Source organism: Rhinolophus ferrumequinum, chromosome 10 (assembly GCF_004115265.2).
Source record: "Rhinolophus ferrumequinum isolate MPI-CBG mRhiFer1 chromosome 10, mRhiFer1_v1.p, whole genome shotgun sequence".
Classification (NCBI taxonomy): Eukaryota; Metazoa; Chordata; class Mammalia; order Chiroptera; family Rhinolophidae; genus Rhinolophus; species Rhinolophus ferrumequinum.
Genome location: NC_046293.1, coordinates 12,738,009 through 12,759,172, shown reverse-complemented (window position 1 = coordinate 12,759,172; position 21,164 = coordinate 12,738,009). Strand labels below are relative to the sequence as shown.

Genomic DNA, 21,164 nt, shown 5'->3' with positions numbered 1-21,164 from the left:
TTGTGGTGCATCTTCAGATTCCCCAGGCATTTACTGAGCACCAGGGTGTCCACTCTTTAGCCCAAAGCTTGTCACCCTGAAGGGTCCAGTGAGTGAGAGAGTGAAGGAAGGCAGGAACTAAGCCAGGCCTTTCCACATCTGCTCTTCCCTGGCTCCCCAACAGCTGAGAGGGTGCTGCTGCTGCCCCTCTCTTCACTTGAGCAAACCTAGAGGCAGAGACGGAGTTTGGATCCAGACCTCTGGCTTCCAAGCCAGTGCCCCAAACCCCAGCAGAAGGCAGAGGATCCCATGATACTTTCAAGCCCTGTTGCTCTGAGCACTGGGGTGCGTTTTCTCGGGGTGCTGATCCTTACAAGGGGCCACTTGGAAATAAAAAATCCCCAAGTGCACAAATCTCTGGCTCTCCTGCGCTTTCGTGAACATGAGGCCAGGAGAGATGAGATTTTGCCAGGAATCCAGCAGTGAGCCTGTGTGGGGTGTCAGCTTCTCCACATTGCTGGGTGTTAGCTTACTCCCGTCCAGCACCAGCAGCAAAAGCAGAGCCAGGCGTGGCCGAGAGCAAAGCTCCTGGTTTAAATATGTGAATTTATCTGGGCCTCGACAGCTGCATAGCTCGGGCAGGGCAGAACCTGCCGCCCAACCTGGTTTCCTTGAAATCCATACAGGAACACAGCTCCAAAAAGCTGGTGCCTAGCCCTGCAAACTCCTACTTGTAAAAGTGGTTTTCAAACACGTGAGGATATGTGCCTGCATCCACGCCGCTGGACTTTTCTAGGTGTCAGCATGAATCTCATGGGAACCTTACAGTGACCCTGGGGGATGGGCAGGGAAGGGGTGGTTAGGACGATTATTAATTCCCTTGCTTTCACTCCAGCCTGCTGCCCCCATCCATTCTCCAAAAAGCAGCCACAGTGACCTTTCTAAAATGTCATGCAGATCTTGGCAGCGCCCTGCTCCAAGCCTTCCAGTGGCCCCCAACTCCTTAACCAGGTTCTAAAAGGCCCTGAAGGATCTGGCCTCTGTCCCCCCTTGCCTTGCTGTGGCCACAGCGGGCTCCTAGCTGTTCCTCGAATGCTCCGGGCTCCATGTCTGTCCCTGTCTCAGCCTCTGAACCTGCTGTCCCCTTTCCCTGGAACACACTGTCCCCAGGTTTTCATTGGCTGGCACCCTTTCATCAGGAAGATTTCAACTTGAAGGCCACCTTCTCTGTCTCCTCTGTCTTAAAATACCACCACACGCCACGACCATTCTCTGCCCCCTGGCACCACAGTGGGTGTTTGTTTACTGTTTGGTCTGCCTCCTCTATCGTTGTTTAGCACCAAGAGTGTAGAGACCTCATTTGTCTTGTTCAGTGCTTCGAACAGACTTGAAACTCTAATACGAGGTGTTAAGTGTCTTTTGATAAATGAGGAAGTTGAAGCTCAGGTGCAGTGTCTTGCCCCAGTTTACCCAGCCTAGTAAGTGGCAAAGCTGGACTCCAACTTAGCTCCTAGGCTCCCGCCTAGAGTGGCTGAAACTCAAGAGGAAAAGTTCTCCCAGGGCCACTTAGGAGCAGACAGCCTCTCAGGACAACATTCTTTCATGTTGATGTGAAGCCACAGATCTTAGAGAGATACAGGCCCCTGGGAGATTCTGCCGTCCGTCGGCAGTTGTGTTGAGAGCCTCAGAAAGGGGTCAGCCATCCAGCCACTTGCTGAGTGGTGCACACCCAGGAAGATACCACCAGAATTTAAAGAAGTTTTCCTCGCCATCTAGATGAGTTTTCTTGGCCTTGGGCAGAGCCATATGGACTCGTAGACTTTTAAGGGTCTTTTTATAATCTCTTCGCATCCTGGGAAGTAACTTGCCCAAGGCTACCCCATGAGTTACTGGTCCAGGTAGCTGGAACCGAGGTTTTCCCACTCAGCTGGAGTTCTTGTCTAACCACTGCAGACTCGCCGAGCTGGCCCTCAGAGACAGGATATGTGGCCGTCCCACATGCATTACTGCCTTGTGTTTGGCTCATCCGCACACTGGATTGAACCTTCTTAGATTCAGTGCTGGGGCCAACAGAGAGGAGTGGCATTGGGGCTGAAGAGTCCATTGGCCAAGCTGGAGGGGACAGCCACGTACGAAAATTCACACACTCTTCTTATTGCGGGGAGGGGAGGACACACTCAGGGATCTCTGAGGCAAATCGGTCCTTGCTTCCCCACTGCCCCAGAGATAGCCGTGTGGATGGGAGGAGACCACCGGCTTGCTCCCTGTTGTGGACTTGAACTTGGCACAAACGATCAGCTGAAACTGCCACCGTCTCTGCCTGCCAGAGGGTAGTACCACTGAAGAAGGGGGGCAGGGATAAAAAAGGCAGTGCTAAATTCAGCTCAGCAATTCTCAGCAGCCCCTCTCCCCCTCCACCACTGCTGCCTTCAGTCCCAAGCCAGAGCATGAGTTGAGCTGAACATTAAAAATGGTGCCCTCTTTGATCTGAACCTCCCTTTCTTGATCACTCATGGTGGTTCAAAGAATTGCCTCCAGCTTACTGTTCTGGTGGTGCTGAAAGAATACCCATAATTATTACCAAACAGCGAAGCAGAGGCCGAGAGCTTGGGAGGTGGGGGTGCCCTCGGTACTTCATTGGCACCTTTGTGTAGGTTTGCTGCGTGACCTGGGGCTCGATCGATGGGTGCTTGATGCTCCATCTAGCCAGCGTCCCCACCATAGCAGGCCGCCCACCCTCTTTGCTGTGAAAACGGCCCTGGTTTCCATCAGTCCCTCATTGGACTGCGTCCGGCCTTCACTCGTCCACGGCCTCCCCACAGAAAGCTGGCTTCTGGCTGTTCCCTCCTCCAGCCAGGACAATGCCGGGCTCTGGCCGCTGAGTCTGGCCAGAGCAGGCCTGCCAACTCCATGGCTCTCAGTCCCCCCTTTGCACACCAGCGCTGGCTTCCCACACCCACAGCTTCTCTCCAAGGAAGGTTTGGGGGGCTCACCCACACACACTGATGGACCACTTTGGACTCACCTAAACTCCCCCTGTCCCTGGGTAGAAAGGGACCAAGATGGGACACTGAAAGACTTAATTATTCATTATCATGTCTGCAGTGCTTCGTCTCTCTGTCTCTTGCACTGCTCTGGGTGTTCACTCCACTTGGACTGCTACCAGCGAATGTCCCTCGCTTCAGCCTGACCTGAAATTGCAATGCCCTGAACAAGAGTAAGTGGGGCAGCCGACACCGCACAAGGGGGAAGGTGGGCAGCCGGGCTGTGAGCTTGCAATGCTCCATATGGGTCCCAGCTAGGACTATGCATTTTCTTTTCTGTCTCCTTAGAACTGCTTTGTTCTTTCTCCTGCTGCCCTCTAGCCTCTTCACTGCCTTGGGCAAGGGGCGTCACCACTGTTTGTGGAAAGGTTCCTTAGCCGGGCACCGTGCTAAGTTCCTTACATCCAGGGTCTCATTTCGTCCTCAAGACCACCACTTGAGACAGGGCCAACTGCATCTCCATTTGCCAGGGCCAGAGGGGTTGGGTGATTTGCCTGAGAGTCTGCTGCTCATAGAAGTCGGAGCTGGGATTCAACCCCAGGTTCTTTGGTGCCCAAGTCTTCACGTCCTGGACCACTGCACTGTGTGTCCCTCTTTTATAGAAAATGTGGCTTTGCTACACCCTGGCACAGAAGACCCTTGGGAAGGGTCTCTGATGTTTCTTACTGGGTCCCCTCAGCACAGATCACGCGCAGGCAGCTGGGGACAGATATGCAAGTTAAAGGAATTCCCGGTGGAAAACACCAGAGGGATCTGAGCCCCCCCCAACTGCCCTCCCCGCCACACACACAGCTGTGTGTTCACCCTCCCCAGGCCTGGAATCCCGCACCCATTTCCTGTACCCTGACCTCGAGCGCCAGTCACACGGACCCAGAATGTATCTGCCTCATACTTCTCGGCGGCCCCTGTTTCTCCCAGTGGATTCTGCAAGGTGTTTCCTGCAGATCTTCCTGACGGTCTTTGCTGGCACGTAGCAAATTCCGCCGAGAACATCACGATCTGCCGGCCTCAGCCTAGACCCGGTTTTGTTTTTGTGTGGCCTTAAAAAAAATCTTGTTTCCCCCCCCAACCAGGGGCATGGGGGCAGGAGGAGGGAGATGAAGGTAAAAATATTGACAGAGTGAAAAATATTGACTATGCCATCTGTTTCAAAAATAGAAATCTCCTGGGCTGGGATGCAGCCTCACTGAGGTTGAACTGAGGTTAGAGTCGGGATCAAGGTGGCAGCTCGGCCTTTATGCCTCAATGTACGCCTTTCAGCGGGGCCTGGGGACCTGAGGTTGGGAGAAGAGGAAAAAGCTCCCTCTTGTTTTAAGAAAGGGCTTTCTCAGAGCTCAAGGAGCATCTGAAATAAGCCACCCGGGGAGGATTGGGCTGTTGGCGCCCTGTCCCACGCGACAGGAGAACTGGAAGGACCCAGAGAGGTGAGTTGTTTCAAGTTACTTAGAACATTGGCGTGGGCTGGAGCGTCCACATTCTTTAGATCTCTGTCTTAGCTACTGTTGAACCAAATCGTCAGGACAAGCGTGGCTGAATATTGTCTTTGAGGCTGTGGCATAGCCACACTGGGTACGTGTGACATCATTAGAACATAGGCCCCCTGGAGATGCCATCCTGGAAGCATTTTTATTACCTCGGATCCATATACAACTGGGAGACTAAACGCAGAAGCTCTCTTCTCCACTTTCTTGAGAGTTCTTCTGTAGGTAGACAGGGGAACATGTAGAGCAGAAGACATTACATCCTACGCCCCTGCTTCCATAATGTACTTTAACCACTGAAATTATCCCATGTTTGCTTACATTTTTGGAAATAAACTCTTTGCTGGCCTGTCAGCTTAGAAAATAGGATGTTATTACCAAAAAAAAACACACAAAAAAAACAAAAAAAAAACACAACAGGATAGTGGCTCATAAAGAAAACAGATTGATGACGGCTACTCAAATTGTGGAATTGATGGACCAGGTAGGGTGACCTAGGAGCCAGTTCCGTACTTGGCTGCTGTCCCCAGGTTGGCAACTTCAAATCATCCAGACAGATATCAGGACAAGAAAGACCTTTAAGACAAGGGCCCAGGAGGCACCTGAACCATCCTAAGTCCGTACTTGAGTTTGATCAACTTTTCAGAGACGTGATTCTAGACCCAGCCAACAGGGAGAACATGATATCCTGGACCATTACTGATAAAGAGAAAGTAGGAGCCAGAGGAAACGCATGAAGTAGGAATATAAAGTGATGGTGACCTTTAGGTTTGTAAGGGGCCCTTGACTACATCCAGTCCAACCTCCTCATTTTCCACAATAAAAAGAAAGGAAAAAAAAAAGGGGGCTCTAAGAGAGAAGTGATTTGTCAAATTCACCCAGCAAATGAATGGAAGAACCAGAAAGAGAATCCAGCTCCCAATCGGTGGCCTAGGAGTCTTTCTACTGCTCAACACTTTCTGTGTAATAAGACTTCCTCTCCCCCCACCCCAAATTCCTTTACCTCCACACCCAAATAAGTGCAGTTATTTCGTGGAGTAAATAGTGTTATTTATCAACTCCTGTCAAACTTGGGAGATAGAAACTATTTGGAGAACACGAGAGGTTTTTGGTGGATGGTCGTGACGTCTTAAACAGCACTGCCAACAGTAAAAGGATCTAGAGTGGAGAAGGTCAAGTCTCTCTCAACTTTGAACACTGGGCAGCAACCCCTGGGAAATTTGCATTCATCCCCCACCAACACAGTTAGCACGCCAAAGGCCCTGAGTGAGACAGAGGTGACGAGGGGACTTGGAACCATGTCACAGGTGGGGAAGGGCCATAAAATCTACAGAAGTCTTTATTCTGGAGATGATTTAGGGAACACGACCAAGCTCTTCAACTGTCTTATTCTGTGTAAAGCTAAGATGCCAGCTAGCTGAGGGAAGGCCACAGGAGGCAGTATAAAGAAGAATTTGGTACGGCCAAAAAATGGCTCAAACGGACCAGGCTGACCTAGGTCCGAGCTGTTTGCATGCTTGCCCAATTAGCCTTGGCATGGGACTGCAGAAGGAATTCAGAGGAAGTTACATTGAGTGATCATGAAGCTGCCCAACCTTGAGTCTGTGGCCTGTGAAATGTGCCTGTCATACTGCACTGTCGTCAAAATGTGCTCCTGGAAGGGAAGTATGACCCAGGGGTGAAAAGCGGCGGCTCCAGAGTCAGGCTGCCTGGACTGGCACGTCGGGTCCACCACTTCGTAGTTAGATGATCTTGAGAAGGTCATCTAGAAAGTCTCTAGAAGCCTTGTTTCTAGATGAGAGGGCTAATGAGAGCACTTACTTTATAGGCTCCAATGGGGCAATCCACGTCAGGCATTTGGCACCGGATGTGCATTGTCAGTACTTGACAGAAGATGGCACACGGTACTACTGACCGCTTTATAATCAGCACCACAATCAATGACGACAGTGTTATCCACAGGGAAAGTTGGGCATTCCCCGCCCCCCGCCACCCCCAAGACCTGCTGTTTGTGGCAGTGCCTGGCCAGACGTGTTCATCTCTGACACTCTCATCACTTATACTCGGAGAACACCATGATCGGAGGGAAAACGTGTCCCGAGTTGCCCTGCGTTATCCCGGTCAGGAAGACCTATGAGCATTGGTTGGGGGTGAGCTTCTGGGACAATCTCAGTCCATCTTGCAGTAGGAGCTTCCCACGGACAGGTGGAGTGAGAAGCTCTGGGTTTCACGCAGTCACTCTTTGAAGCCCCGCCAGCCCTCAGACAGACGGCAGAGATGATGGGGGCAAAGTCGCTCGAGCAGTGGATGTTTTGTGGCGTGGGAATTGGCCTGGCCAGCGCCCGGCTCCTAGCAACAGGGCTAGCGGTGGTCAAGCGCAGGGACCGTTCCTCGGGCCAGCCGTCCTTCAGAGAGTGCGGCCAGACAGACAGATGCTCTGTCGGGAGAGGGACTCTCTGGGTGGCCTACAGAACCGGACAGCAGGACTCCTCGGGTCGGGTCTGGTCAGCGGGCCTCCTGGCAGCTGGACAGGGACCCACAGGAGACCTGGAAATCGCCTGGAGAGCTCTTCATGTACCTAACACTCAGTGGTCCCATTTGGTCCACAGACGACTCTCCTGGGAGGGAACAAGCCTGAATGTTGGGAGGAGACGGGGTGGGGGTGGGGTGGGGAGAAAGGGGTTTGGGTTATTTTTGAAAAATGTGTGCCAGGTGGCTCCTATCTTTATTATTTTCCATCCTTACAAATGTACTATTCACCTTTCTTCAGAATGAGGTAACTGAGGCTTGAAGAGCTTATGTAGTTTACCCAGCTTAGAAGAGCTGGTGGGCTGGGTTCAGAAGTCCACCCTCCAAGACACAGCAGTGGGAGGTTATCAGGACGGGACCAGGCGGGGGGTCAGGGGGCTGGAGACCCTGGGCACAGAGAAGCAGTGCCATGCTGTACAGACCCAGAGTGTGGGACAGTCCTGAGAAGTGTCCCCGTCCAGCTCCTCTCACCAGACAACCTCGCATTTGCCTGGGTCACAAATGAACTAAGGGACGTCCTCTGCTTCTCCCCAGCCAGAGGCTGCGTGGTCCCTTTGCCACCTGACTTCTGACACTCCAGGCTGTCTGACCACTGTGTGCCTGCTTACACTGTTCCCACTGCCTGGAATAGTCCCCTCTTTTCTTTCCATGAGCAAAACCCAACACATTTTTCTTGGTCAGCTCATGGCAGTAGAATTGGCCTTGGAAAGTTGCAGCTAGATACAGCTGTGGCAACAACCGCACAGTAAAGAAAGATGGAGCAGGAGACTGTCAGTGGGTGCCAAGGTGCAAAAGAGGTCTTCTTCCACCCAGCACCTCTTTATTGAGCACCTACTATGTCCAGGCACTGTGTGAGATATGGGGGTAGAAGGTGAGCAAAGCAAGACATGATCTCAGCACAATTTGTGTGTGTGTGTGTGTGTGTGAAGAGAGATTATTCAAAGGAATGCACAAACATATAACACAAACTGGGGACTGTGAGAATATACAGCAGGAGTTCTGTTTGAGTCTGATGTGGGGGCAGTCTGACGTGAAGGTCCCCTCGGAGGAAGTGTCCCTTGAATTGAAATGTGAAGAATGAATAAAAGTTCTAGGTAAGGGGAACACAAGACGGTTCCGTGCACAGTTCCGTGGCGTGTACGAAGGCCCCGCGGCCGCACAGCTGAGCACAGTTAGACCAGGGCTGCCCATCAGGTGTCCAGGTTTCTTGTCTTCCCCTTGCCACTGTCCTTGGTCCTGAGGCCCAAGCCCTGGGGCTGGAAGGCTGAGTACTAGACTTCTCCGTTTGGGGGGCGTTAACCCACTTCAGAGTTCTCACCCTCTGTGGCGTAAATGAGGCCGTCTCTGGGAATTCAGCCTTGGGGATTTTCCATTTCTCTGAATTTCTGATGCATTTGACTTGTTGGCTGATTGCTGCACATTTGTGAAGTGTGCAGTAGTAGAAAAGAAGATGAGCTTTGCTGCCAGGTACGTGTGGATTTCATTCCTAGCTGTGTGACCTCTGGCAAGTTTCTTATCTATCCCTGAGTCTTGTTTTCTTGACCTACCCGATGGAAGTAATCCTATGTCTCTTGCAAGTTAGTTTTAAGGATTAGATGTACTTTTTGTAAGGTGTGCTTGTTTTGCTCACTGTTTCTGCCACCCCACACAGTGCCTGGTATGTAGTAGCCACTCAAGAAATAGTTACTAAATAAACAAGGTGCTCGGATACCGGGGATTGCATTTAGGGGTCCAGGGGTAGGTGGCCTTTTTCTTCTTCACCACTGACACCCTCTCCGCATCACTCTGTCCGTCAAGACAGGTTGTTCCTGGGGATTGGTGCTTTAATGCTGCCATTACCCGCTTTGACCAAGGAGGGCAGCAGTTAGCATTCTTACTTACTTCGTTGAAAACAGAGGTTGGCTTCCTGAACAGGCGCTTGGATCTTATCTCCAGTCATTCCTCCACACCCTCGGCATTAGCTATCCTTGATAACTGTCTTGGCGCTTGAAGACCTCGTACTTCCTCATACCTGCTTCCGCCTGAGTGCCCACTCTCTGGGTGCCTGGTCGTGACCTGGTGGGCAGGTACTGAGTGAGCCTGGGCACGGGAGTACCTGTTTTCAATGGAACTCTCCGAGCTCAGTCCGCAATCTTCCCGGTCAAAGTTAGGAAGTTAAAGAGAGGAGTCAAGAGAGGAGGGGGAAGCCTTGACTATTTTAAAAGCTACCCAAAGGGTAAATTATAAACGTTCCTGGGTCTTCTTGGCATCGGTGCTGTACCATCCCCAGAGACGGAGCCATGAGAGGACATTTCTGCTTGTTCAAACCACACAAAGTTCCCCCCCCCCCAATCCCCGGAGCATTTTGGGAACAGATTCACTGTCTGCGAAGAGGCATCTGCAGGTCTGGCATGTAAATGAGGGAGGTCCCTGGGCTTAACGGTGGTCCAGGGCCTGGGCCTCTCCTGGAGTCCCTCGGCTGCCCTAGCAAACAAAATCCCCATTAGCAGGAAAATAAATACTATAGACGGTTCCTGAGATGATGCCAGCTGTTCTGGTCTCACAGAATGACCTGACCTGAAAGCTCCAAGTTCTGAGAACCATTCGTCGGCACGGTATTTTTCTGGGCACTGCTTCAAAGGGGCCGTGGTTGAAGACCAGGCTGCTATTCTGGTGGCTTCTTGTGTGGGATAAAGTTTCCCATGGGCCCCTGGGGAGGGCTGGAGCACTCGGGGTGGGGGGTGTTCTGAGCACCCCTCGCCTATGAGCCCGCATGACTATGAGCAGGGCGGCATCTCTGAACGCTGGCTGGGATAGAACTTTCTAGAGGTCGGCGTGCACCCTGGACTCTGGGACACGCCAGAGACGAGCCAGCCCAACACGCAAGGCCAAACCGCTCTAAACGGCTAAGGGGCTTGAGAGGAAAGAGGGTGTGTGTGGTGGGGCGTGGGGAGACAGGGATTCATCAGACCCTCACTTTGAAAATCAGAAGTGGGACCATCGGTGGGTCTGATGCAAAGCGGGCCAAGCGAAGCCTGGGTTTGTTCTGGGGGTGTCTGGAGGTTTTGAGGACCTACCCCTTTGGCACATGGGATCCTAAAGGCTGCGGGCAGGGACAAAGTGATGTCTTCGTCATCGCCCTCAGAGAGTGGAAACCCACCTGAGAAATGACACTGTCACGTGTGGGAGCAGGACCCGTCCTACAAAGCTGGGCATCCCTGCTTACCTCTTGGTAAAAATTATTTGAAGGTAATATGATAGAGGAAGACAGAAAGGGTTTCACGTTTAGGCTCTTGGAGTCCTAGTTCCTAAGGGTCACCCAGAAAAGAGGAGGGAGGCAGGTAACCGTGTGATCTGAGAAGGCAAAATGGGACCCAACCCCCAAATACTGAAGATTCACATCCAAAGAGAGGTGAGTCACGGGGTCCTGTTACAGGAGGCCCCAGTTAACATATCTCTTTGGAGGGGCAGCACCCAAACTCCACCCACAGAGGAGAAACCCAAGGCTCAGCACCGTAAAGAAGGTCAGCGGTACAGCCGCCACTGCTCCTCCACCATCCCCCTCCTCCTTCTCGCGTGGATGCTTGGAATCGTTTCACCCACTCGTTCGCTGTTCATGCAGAACTGTTTGAGTGACTGCATGCCTCAGATCCTATGCTACGTCTTGGGGACTGAGCAGTCAGCAGGCAGACAACGTCTCTACCCTCAAGAGGCTTATTTCTGTCTTGGGAGACAAAAAGACAGGTGGTTCTCGTCCAGGGAGCCCAGGAGCACGAGCCGACATTCCCAGCCAAGCGAGGCGCTTTCTGTGCTTTGGGGTGCTGACATTTCCCTCCTGAACACGCTTTGCAGAGCAAAAGCCTCAGCGATTCCAATCACTCTTGGTGAACAATTTGGGGCAGACTCCCAGATCACAGAAACATCGTCTCCCTTCCAAAATGGTCCTCACTCCCCTGGTAAGTCACCCCTGAATCCAGGAACGAGCCGGTCCTGGGATGTTGCCCTGTCTTGGGCCAGATGATCCATATCTTTCTCTGGTGGGCGGTGGCGACAGGAAGACATTGAGGGTGGATGACTTTAAAAGTGGTCCGAAACGTAATGGCTGTGTGCGATGTCAGAGGGATAGTGGATGGGGGCGGGGGGTTCACACAGTGTGAGGGATAGAAATGATAAACGTCTACGTATTACTTTGTCTACCTTGTCTTGCGCACCTGAAACTAATAAAAAAATAATAAAATAAAAAAAAAAGAAAGAAAAGTGGTCCGAGTGGGAATGAAATGTATTAATCCCAAGCCTAGGCATGTGCCCAGGTGGTGACTCTTACAGTTTGTCTTTTAACGGTTTCAAATCGAGATCACCACGTAAACCATGAATACAGGAGTGAGATACTGATTTTGCTTGTGTTCCTGGCAGATAATCTCACAGTCCCAGGCGACTTGACCTTCCTGGGCCTGTTCCCTCTGCTTTCCTCTCTGGGCCCCTTCATTGCATATACAACAGACGTCAGTGGGGCCCCTGCGTGTTCCCTGGACTGCTCAAGCAGAAACCCACAGTGCTTACAAGGTCTGAGGGGAGCACATGCCCCTCCTCCCTCCCTGCCGGGGGCCCAGCACAGGGCACCCCCAGGACAGCTTTGCCTGGGGGACCCCAGAACACAAGGCAGGCACTGAGAAACAAGAGTCTCTGTGCGGAGAGTGGTTTTAATATCCTCTCGGTTTTAATAGCTTTCCCTGAGATGGAAACTTGGGTTGAAATGATTTGCAGCTCTCCAGATTTTTCTGAGTGTATGTGTGTGTGTATTTGGGTTTATTTTTAGCCGCAAGGGTTCATTTCTTGCCAAAAAAACCTGCTTAAATAAAACCAAGATTAATATTTTTACTTAGCGGAAAGAGTTAGTCAGGACAGGCTTTGAACTGGAGACTCCCTATCTTGATTGGGGGTATATCTTAACTGTCTGGCTTTGGCTTTGACTTCAACAAAAAGGGCCTTTGAAACTAACAAGAGAGAAGTGCCCTCAGGGGACCAGGGTAGGATGCAGGAAGAGCCTATCTGTGAGACTTCTTTGAGGAGCATTCTTTCCTCGGACAGGCTGCCCTGCCCGGCACCCCTCATGTTCTCTCTTCTCTTGGACCATCTTCCTGGAAAGGTGGGGGTCTGCCCTGGCTTTGCTCAGAGCCTCGTGGATTCTGCCTCACTCCCAGCTGCTTTCCTTAGCCCCTCCCCTCAGGTCTGGTCCAGGCTTCTGCTTCCTCTGGATTCAGATAAGCAAACTGCATCTCTTCTCCAGAATGGACTAAGCCCCAGATCCACTGTCACCTCCAAGGAGCTCTTGACCCGCCTCCTCCCAGGACACACTTTGCCCCTCTTGGTGCCATCCTGGCCCTTTGCTCTTGTTCATAAGTCCGTGTTTGCCATCCTTGAATGTCACTCCCCTGTCTCCTTGCCTGTCTTTCTAAACTCTGGCTCCTGAGTTCCTCTGGGCCTCACGGACCTCCGTGTCCCTGTGAGCCTAGCACCACGCTCCGTAAACCACTGCTGAACAGGTGTTTATCTGACCCTGTGGACTCAGAACTGCCAGTACCCCCTTCTGATCGAACAAACCTCAGAACAACTCGATCATTTGCTGCAGGTCACCCAGGGAGTTATGTATCTTTTTTTGTTTTCTTCAGTCACCCTGTGTGTGTGGCACTTTTAGCTTCATAGTCAGCACATACATATAAGGGGCCTGCTGTGTGCCAGATTTGTCTTCTGGCTGCTCGGGCTACAGCAGTCAGTAAAACAAAGAACCTGCCCTCTTGTGAAGCTTACATCCTAGTGGGGAGAACCCATCAATGCACCAACAAGTGGATTTATACTATGTCAGATGGTGGGGAGCGCTACAGATTGCCACAGCGAGGCCCGCCAGGGGACAGAGGGAACGCGGGGTGGGGAGGGTGTGGGGGGAGCAGGGAAGGCCCCCCGACCAGGGGACATTTGAAACAGGTGAGAGGGGGCCGTTTGGCTCCTGAAGGCAGAGTGTCCTAGCAGAGGGACGGCAAGGGCCAAGGCTCGGAGCTGTGTTTGTGGTGACGGAGGGGTAGTGAGCAGGCTGGGGGCCAGCGTGGGACAGCTACCGGCTTCCTGGGATGGGGAGGCAACGGGAGGCCCCGGTGTGGGTGAGGGCCCCTCCCGGGAGCTCAGTTCGAGGTGGCTGCACTCGAGATGTCTCATTAAACTTCCAGATGTAAACGCAGATGAAATGTAGACACCTGGATATATGCCTTAAGGTCATGGGAGTTCTGGGTTGGAGGTTGCAGAAATGTGTAAGCTGCCCTTTGTACGGATGGTATGCAAGCCACAGGCTGGATGGAAGTAAGAGGAGGAAGAGGGACCCAGCGCTGACCGGCGGAGCACGGTGGCGGTCATGGCTGCTTATGACAAGAGCTGCTCTGGCGGAGTACGGAGTGGAGGCTTAGGTCATCTCAGGAACGCTTCAGGGGTTGGTTAACATCACCCCACGTTATATACTTTGGAAGTGACTTGCCCAAGGTCACACAGTGACAGGGCAGTGACTTCATCCAGGTCCCCCGTGCATTCTAGTATATCACGTCCACTTCTCCAGGGGTTTCCTTGATCTGATCTTCCATCTTCTGAGTCTGTATAGGGGCTTCTGGGATTTGGGGTTGTGGTGACAAACAGCATGGGAACCTGAAGGGTCCAGCTGGACAGGCCCCTCAGGCCTCTGCCCTTCACCCTTAGTTCCGAAGGCTCTTTTCTTAAACGTGGGCATCAACAGTGTCCCCAAAGAGGCGGCAGATAATTGAGGAGGGCCTTGCAAAGGGTCACTGGTGGTGGGAGGAGGAAACGCTCCATCTTGGGCCCCCTGCGGTCTGCCTCTGATGAGCACATTGAAGAATCTACAAGAAATCACCATCCGCAAGTGACAGTACATCATTTGTTTAGCGTCAGGGTTACAAAGTGCCTTATTACGCAGTCATTGTCTCATCTAATTAATCAGTCTAACCTCAGATTCTAGCATTGTGAGAAACCTTAGGACCTCGGGTTTTGCGGCTTTAAGTTGTGCTGTTTTTTTTTTTTACCTTCCACGAAAGCCTTGATGGAGAGCATAGTATTATGCTAACCAGACGGTAATCTGTTATATTGCGAATGGTGATTACTTGTAGATTCTTATTTCTAATCAGAGGCTGTGTGCGTGTGGAAGTTATCGGGAAAGGGTGGTGAGTGGGCAAGGGGACGTGGGGGGGTCACTGGGGGCTTCTCAGGGGGTCCTTCCTCCTAGAGACCATGTCTCTTCTCTGATCCTTAGCAGAGCTGACAGTGGGGGTGGGAAAAAATTATGAGCTATTTTGCAATCAGTACAAATCCCATGGAAAGGTTTTTAGGGAGTCTGCTTTCCTGGGGGACCCGCCCATTTTTTTCCAGGGGATGCAAACCTGCCCTCAGGGTTCCTGATCCTCTTTTCCTCAGTTAGAAAATGGGGACAATGACAGCCACCTCGTAAGGTTACCACGAGGGTAGCGTAAGATGACAGCCAGGCACATAGGAGAGGGGTTTGATAACCGGTAGTTGTTACCACTGTGTTCTAGTTCCTTCCCTCTCCTCTAGACTAACTGATACAACGCAGTGCAAGGAGCTGACGGTTAATTAGCAGGTGGACAGCTGGAGGAGCAAGGGAGCCTGGCTCCGCCCTCCTTGGACAGGCAAAAAGGCACGGTGCAGCACAGGACCAAGGGCTCGCTTACGGAGCCAGATGGGCTGGGGGCCTGCCTTGCTGTGGGGCCTCTGGCTTATGTCCGGCCTCAGAAAGGACCCTTCCTTTGCCATCCTGTGAGGATGACAACCAGGAAGCAAACATCAAGTGACTCTTAGACAAGTTGGATAACAGGCATCCCTCCTTCCGCGTTGCTGGCGTGCTTCCACGGGACTGGGGATCATTCTAACACGCAGACCTCTCTTTCCTCCAAGTCCAGGCCTGAGAAGGCAGGTGAGCCCGAGGCCCAGGCTTTCTGCCTAGATCCTGCCTGCTGGGGTCCGGGCACAGGAACCAACTCCTCCCTGGGGTGGACACTGACAGCTTTTGGAGAAATTCATTCTATTAATACCTGCTGTCCAGGTGTGCCTTACTTACCCTGGTTGTCCATCTAAAAACCATACTTTGAGCCAGGAAAATCATTCTACAGGGCCTTTGGAGAGACAGGCAGGGGCAATGGGTGTATGTCACCCCCTAGATGGCTGAACCGAGTCCTACATCATGGAGAGGATCTGCACTGCTCTTGACAGGATGCTAAGATGGGCACAATCCGGTCTTCGGCTGGTACACATTAGTCCGGTTAAGGGATCCTTGATCCAAAAAGCAGCCACACTCAGCCTTCCCACCCACCAGCAGGAAAGTCCCACCATCCACTCAGAGTAGAAAAGTCTGGATTTGACTAAAGATGGTTGCATGGGAGGTGGAAGGAGAGGGTAGGAGTCAGGGGCCCGCTCACGGGGCCTTTTCGCCCCCTGAATATGCCGATGTGCTGTTTCTGGACACACCCGTAAGCTGCACTGGAAGCTGAATCCTGTTTGCCATTGGACTTGGTTTTGGTTCCACACGTGTGCTGCTTGTGGTATAAGTTACTGAGGATGGAGGTGTGGGCAGGCAGCACACAATTATTAGGTTGGTGCAAAAGTAATTGCAGTGTTTTGCAATTTTTAACCTTTTAAACCGCAACTAGTTTTGCACCAACCTAATACATTTCTGGAAGAGATGCGCTTTGCTCCCTTTGTTTTAACAAGCCCTTAATAGCCCCCCCCCCAAAAAAAATTATTGAAGGAAAGATGAGATGATACTACAGGGATGTATATACCTTTGCCTCTGGATCCTCAGGTGTATATGTTTCGGAGGACCCCACGTTTATTTAGTAATCAATGTGCCAAGCACACATAGCCTGGTCAGTTTCTTCTTACATCCTTTTCAGTTAAAATACTTTTTACTGTTTTCTCCATACCCCCAGAAGTACAGATTCCGTTCCCAGGAGTAGGAGAAGCTCCCAGGCTGCGTTTCGGGGTACACCTCATCCCCCTTCTCCAGGGGGTGCTCTGTACCTTGGCGATCAGCTCTCTCGCCGTGAACTTTTAAACTTTGTCTTTCCCACTTGCTAGACTGCTCTCTGTAGAGGTAGGAAATGGGACTTGGATTTCTTGTTGTCACCTTCACTAGCACCCAACCCAGTTTCCCGGACACCAACCCAGTTTCCACCCATGTTGGTTTAGCTGCTGGAGGACACTGGGCAGGCCACTCCCCAGCATGAAGGGGAATAAAGAAACCCGGTGTCAGCCAGCCCATGTGTGTAGCTGGCTTCTAGCTGCCACATCAAGGTGGCGGGAACGGCCTGACAGGCTGCCAGCTCCCAGTTTGGAAACTGTCTTCTGTTGTTGTTGGAGCAAGTCACCCCTCCCCTGTCCACGGTGGCCCCTGGGCCAGCAAATGCCTCGGGAGCACCCTTATTGCCAAAAAGGAAAGCACAAAATAGCACGCATTTAAATTGCAGAGGCGAAACCAAAGCAAAGAAAGATATTAACTCACAGACTGAACAGGCGGAGTTTGGGGTTGGCCCGCCATGTCACTCGGGAAGGACTTTGCGAATCTATTTAGGAGAGCAGAATGTCATTTAATTTTAGTGCAGTTTTGTTTTCTCAAGGAAAACACTGGTGTAGCCTCTCCACCAGGCTATCTCGGCCTCAGTCTTTCTGGACCACGACCACGGGACCTCGTTTGGTCCTGGGAGCCTGTGCTTGGGTTACACGTGGGTGATGAGATGGGACAGGTATTTGTGAAGAAGTAGGTGCTGCGGGCACTTTTGTTCTGATCAGCATGTGTGTGCTCCCCCATCTCTTCCTGACATTTTGCAAGGCCAGGGCATTTGATTGAGTGTGTCTATCTTCCTATCCTAGGGCAAAGCCCCAGGCCTTAGCTTACAAGGTATATTAGAAGCCTCCAGGTGCTCCAGGATGGACAAATAATGATGGCAGTCACGGTAGAGAGGTGAATGTTAGTAAGATATGTGAGGCTTGGGCTGGGCCACTGCTCACCGTGTTTGTTACTTAACCCTCACAAAACTTTATGAGGTACTGTTGTCATTGTGCCCATTTTAGAAATTAGGAAATGAAGGCACAGAGAGGTGTGGTAACTTCCCCAAGGTCACACAGTGCCAGTGCTGGGATGGGAACCAAGGTAGTCAGGCTCCGGACTCTTCAAGGCTATGCCATGCTTCTGCTCCACTAGTAATAAGTACATCATTTGTAAGCCACATGAGGGGCACTGGGCCAAGACAATCAGAGAAATTTAGGAGGAAAGAACTCAGGGACACAGAAGGGTTTGCCTGAGGCCACACGGTCATGGGGGAACTCAAACTCAGATGTGGCTTCCTGACTACAAATACTTACTCTCTTTTCACGGGAACTATTCTCAGATGAAAAGGTTCCAAGCTCAGGCCATTTCAGGGTAAGGAAGGAATTGGCTCCCTGTGTGTGCAGAAGCTTCCAGAAGTACCCAGATTTATGGGACAGGTCTGCTTATGGCATGTTATGTCTAAATGAAGTCAAGCCATTTTTTTTTTTTGAGCCAGGCAAGGGTCGATGTTGCTATTTAAAGGACCTTTTGCTATTTTCCCCCCTCGGCAGAGATGGATTCCCTCGTTTACCTTCTGTGTTAATGAAGCAGAAGAAGATGGAGCCAAATCGATTCAGGAAGAATCAATAGGAAAGTCCTGGCACGCGTGCTTTCTGCCCCGCAGGGAAGCTGTCACAACCTGCCTGTGGGAGTTATCCTAGAGGAAATAGTCCCGGGGCCTCGGGGAGGGTGGCTCCCTGCCGAGAGACTGCCCTGAAGTGAGAGGTGCAGGCGGGATCTCAGGGATCCTGCCAGCCTCTCGCTTTTACCGCAGACTTGGAAACAGCCCCTCGCCTCCTCCCAACGGGAGCTGCCGCCACGAAACTGCTAACTGTGCCAGTGGCCTCTGTGTTTTGCCGTCCCTGGCAAGAAGGTCTGGAGGGGCCGTTCATGCTTCGCAGTCCTGACTTCATGTCTGACGGGGAAAGTAGGATCCAAGCGCGTTTGGGAAGGAACAGGACCGAGTCCAGTTGGGATGGGGGCAGTGGTTCTATTAAAGGATTGTTGATGAGATTACAGTCAATGAATTGAGAAACACGGTGGGACGTCCAAACTAGAGAAGGATAATGGAGTTACCAGGATGGGCGGGGGGTGCGTGTGCACTGACTTTGCTATTCAAAGCATGGCTGCTGTACATGCAAAATCCATTCCTCTCTGGTCAAGGTCTTAGCATGAGAGCATCCGACCCTCGTGAATGAAATTCTCTGCCCCTATGGCGCCCCCCCAACTCCGCCCCACCCCACCTTTTATTACTGGTTCTTTTACTACCATGTTTCCCCGAAAATAAGACCTAGCCGGACCGTCAGCTCTAATGTATCTTTTGGAACAAAAATTAATAGACGACCCGGTCTTACAGTAAAATAAGACCGGGTCTTCTATAATATAACATAATATCAGACCGGGTCTTCTATTAATTTTTGCTCCAAAAGACGCATTAGAGCTGATGGTCCAGCGAGGTCTTATTTTCGGGGAAACAGGGTAGATGACTTTTTCTTTGAGCCAATGAATGCGACTTCTATGCGACTTCTGAATGCTGTCTTCAAGACCTGTCCTCCATGTGCTGGTTTGATAAGTGTTTGACGACAGCTATTAAGTGCTTCTTTTCCACAAAAAGTGAAAAATCCTCTTATAGTCTCAACGCCAACCCCTCTCTTCCCTGTGTTGCCACTGCATAAGTGCCTCTCGTCCAGCCTTCATCATGCTGGACCTAGTGATTTTCGTGTTCATAGTCAACGGATATTTACCGAGCACCTCCTTTCTCCTAGACGCTGTATTTAAGAAATTTCGTAGGATCTTTGGTTTAATCCTCACTCCAGTTCCCTGACATAGGTGGAGTTATTTACGTCCTCTTTACAGATGAGAAACTCATGGCTCAGAAAGAGGAAGTGGCTTCACTTCTCTGTCAGTTCCCTTATTTGTTATCGTGTGGTCACTAATACCGCCCTGTCTGGGGGTCGTGAGGAGTAAATGAGTGAAAGGTGTGATGCACGAAATGGGAGCTGTCTTTTGGGAGCAATCCTTCCATGGTCGACCCATCCCGTTTTGGGCCATAATGATGATAATGATGGCATTCACACTTACGTAACGTACACTGTGTCCCAGACACAGTGCCAACACTTTCACATGCATTCTCTTGCCCACTCCCGTCAAATCAGGAGATTGGTGCCCTTATTACGCTGGTTTCATTAGAAGAGGAAAATTGGAGGCCAGAAACCAAGTTTCTCGCCCACTGTCATTAGCGTTAGAAAGAGCAGGGCTGGCATGAGAACGGTTCCGTCGGCTCCTGAGCCCACACTCCCAGCCCCCCTCTCCTCTGCTGCACGCTCGGTGAGTGACGCTCGACGGCATCCTTTGCCATGTGAGCGCTGGGTAACCAGGTTCCCATCAGAATACAGACTGGGGCATGCGGGGAGGCGGGGTGCAGAGCAACCCTGTGGGCGTGTCGGGAGGGAATGGATTCATACATGCAAAGGAAGAGCGCCACATGGGGCTCAGGAAAGGGTCCTGGTAGAAAGAGCAGGTCTGGGAGGTCATGGGAGTGGCAGATGGGCAATGGACGGAGGGCAAGAAGCCCTAACAGGTGAACTAGATTTTGGATTATGGTGGAACCACAGTCAGGCAACCCCTCCAGGCCCCTGCAGCCTAGGAATTTCCAGGGCCGGCCACTGTGAACGTTTAGAGGCAATAACTCAAATGACGGCTGCCTTCCCTTCTTTCTCCACTCCTCCCCCCCACCCCCAGTGTCCTTCATCTGAATTGCTGCTCTAATAAACACAATTGTCTATTCTAGTTGGCTCAAAGGTAAGAAAGCAGTGCTAGGCACCCTGGGGGCTGGGTATCCCTCTCAAGACGGGATTCATGATGTGGTTCAGGCCTCCCTAACCTCCTCCCTGTCTCTGTGTTGCCTTTCTTTGCAGTGATCCGGGCCAGGGTGGTGGGAAAGAAGCTGGTGAAGGAGGGGCCGTTTGGTACGCTGGTCTACACCATTAAGCAGATGAAGGTGAGTGACGGCAGCCGGGCTCCAGGAGGGCTTCTGGGTTCGCTTTTGTTTTTTTTTGCCAGAAGAGGCCTGGCCGGTGGAGGCAAGGTGGTTTGGAACGAGGATGTGTGTTTGCTCAATGTCTGAGCCCCAGACCCAGCCCTCCTGCCCTGCTGGAGAGGGTGTTTCTGAGGCAGCAGAAAGGGATGGGCGGGAAGAGGGGGAATGGTGGCCGCTTTATCCCACAGCTAGCCCGGGGGGAGTCCCTCAGAGGCAGTTGTTAAGAGTGTGGGCTCTGGAACCAGACAGCAGACAGCCTTGTTACCTAGTAACTATGAGACCTTTGCCAAGTCACTGCTCCCTCTGAGCCTCAGTCTTCCCATCTGTAAAATGAGGAGCTTGGTCTGGATTGGTCTTCCAGACTCTTTCGAGCTTTGACTTTCTGAGTTTCAACAATGCCTACAGGTCTGGTGCAGCCATTGAGGTTGTAACGTAGGTTTAACTCCTTGAATCTTTACATTGAATTTGCTGATCACAGAAATCTCATCCTGAGATAGGAACGGCACCCTCCTCACCTATTTTCCCAGCGTGTTAGCACCGTTTACTAAGCACATTCATGTAACTAACTATAGTCCTGAGCACGTTACCACTATAAGGCCCGTTAAGGAAATCTGTCTTAAGGAAAAGAGCATCAGATTAGAAACCTACCGACCCTGCTTCCTGGTCTCAGCTCCACTCCTAGCTGGCTCACCTTGGAATCATCCCTTTCCCTGGGCCTCAGCTTTACCATTGTTAACAGTGCAGGGTTGGGCTTGGTGCCCCTGGGGACCCTCCGGCTCAGGATTCTAAGTGCCCTGGCACACTGGCCCTGTTACTTCTAAGCAGGGGCGCCTTAGGTGCCGGAAAGGAATAGTTATGTTTGCCTTGGCAGAGAGGACAGGGGCCTCACCCTCAATAATTTCGCAACTGGTCCAGCACCCCACCTTGGTAAGCACCTCCCTATGTGCAGGCGCCGTGGA

The 21,164-nt window shown here is 51.6% G+C and overlaps 2 protein-coding genes across 4 annotated transcripts in view; one reads left to right on the top strand and one right to left on the bottom strand.

Moving 5' to 3' along the window:
• Window positions 1-21,164, bottom strand: part of SYN3 (synapsin III) — a 424,224-nt gene that overhangs the window by 244,142 nt on the left and 158,918 nt on the right. The window lies entirely within an intron of this gene.
• The window catches only part of TIMP3 (TIMP metallopeptidase inhibitor 3), a 54,902-nt gene that overhangs the window by 23,527 nt on the left and 10,211 nt on the right, over window positions 1-21,164 (top strand). Inside the window, exon 2 of the mRNA XM_033116586.1 lies at window positions 20,084-20,166. Within this exon, the coding sequence (XP_032972477.1) occupies window positions 20,084-20,166 (83 nt within the window). The remainder of the gene's footprint in view (window positions 1-20,083; window positions 20,167-21,164) is intronic.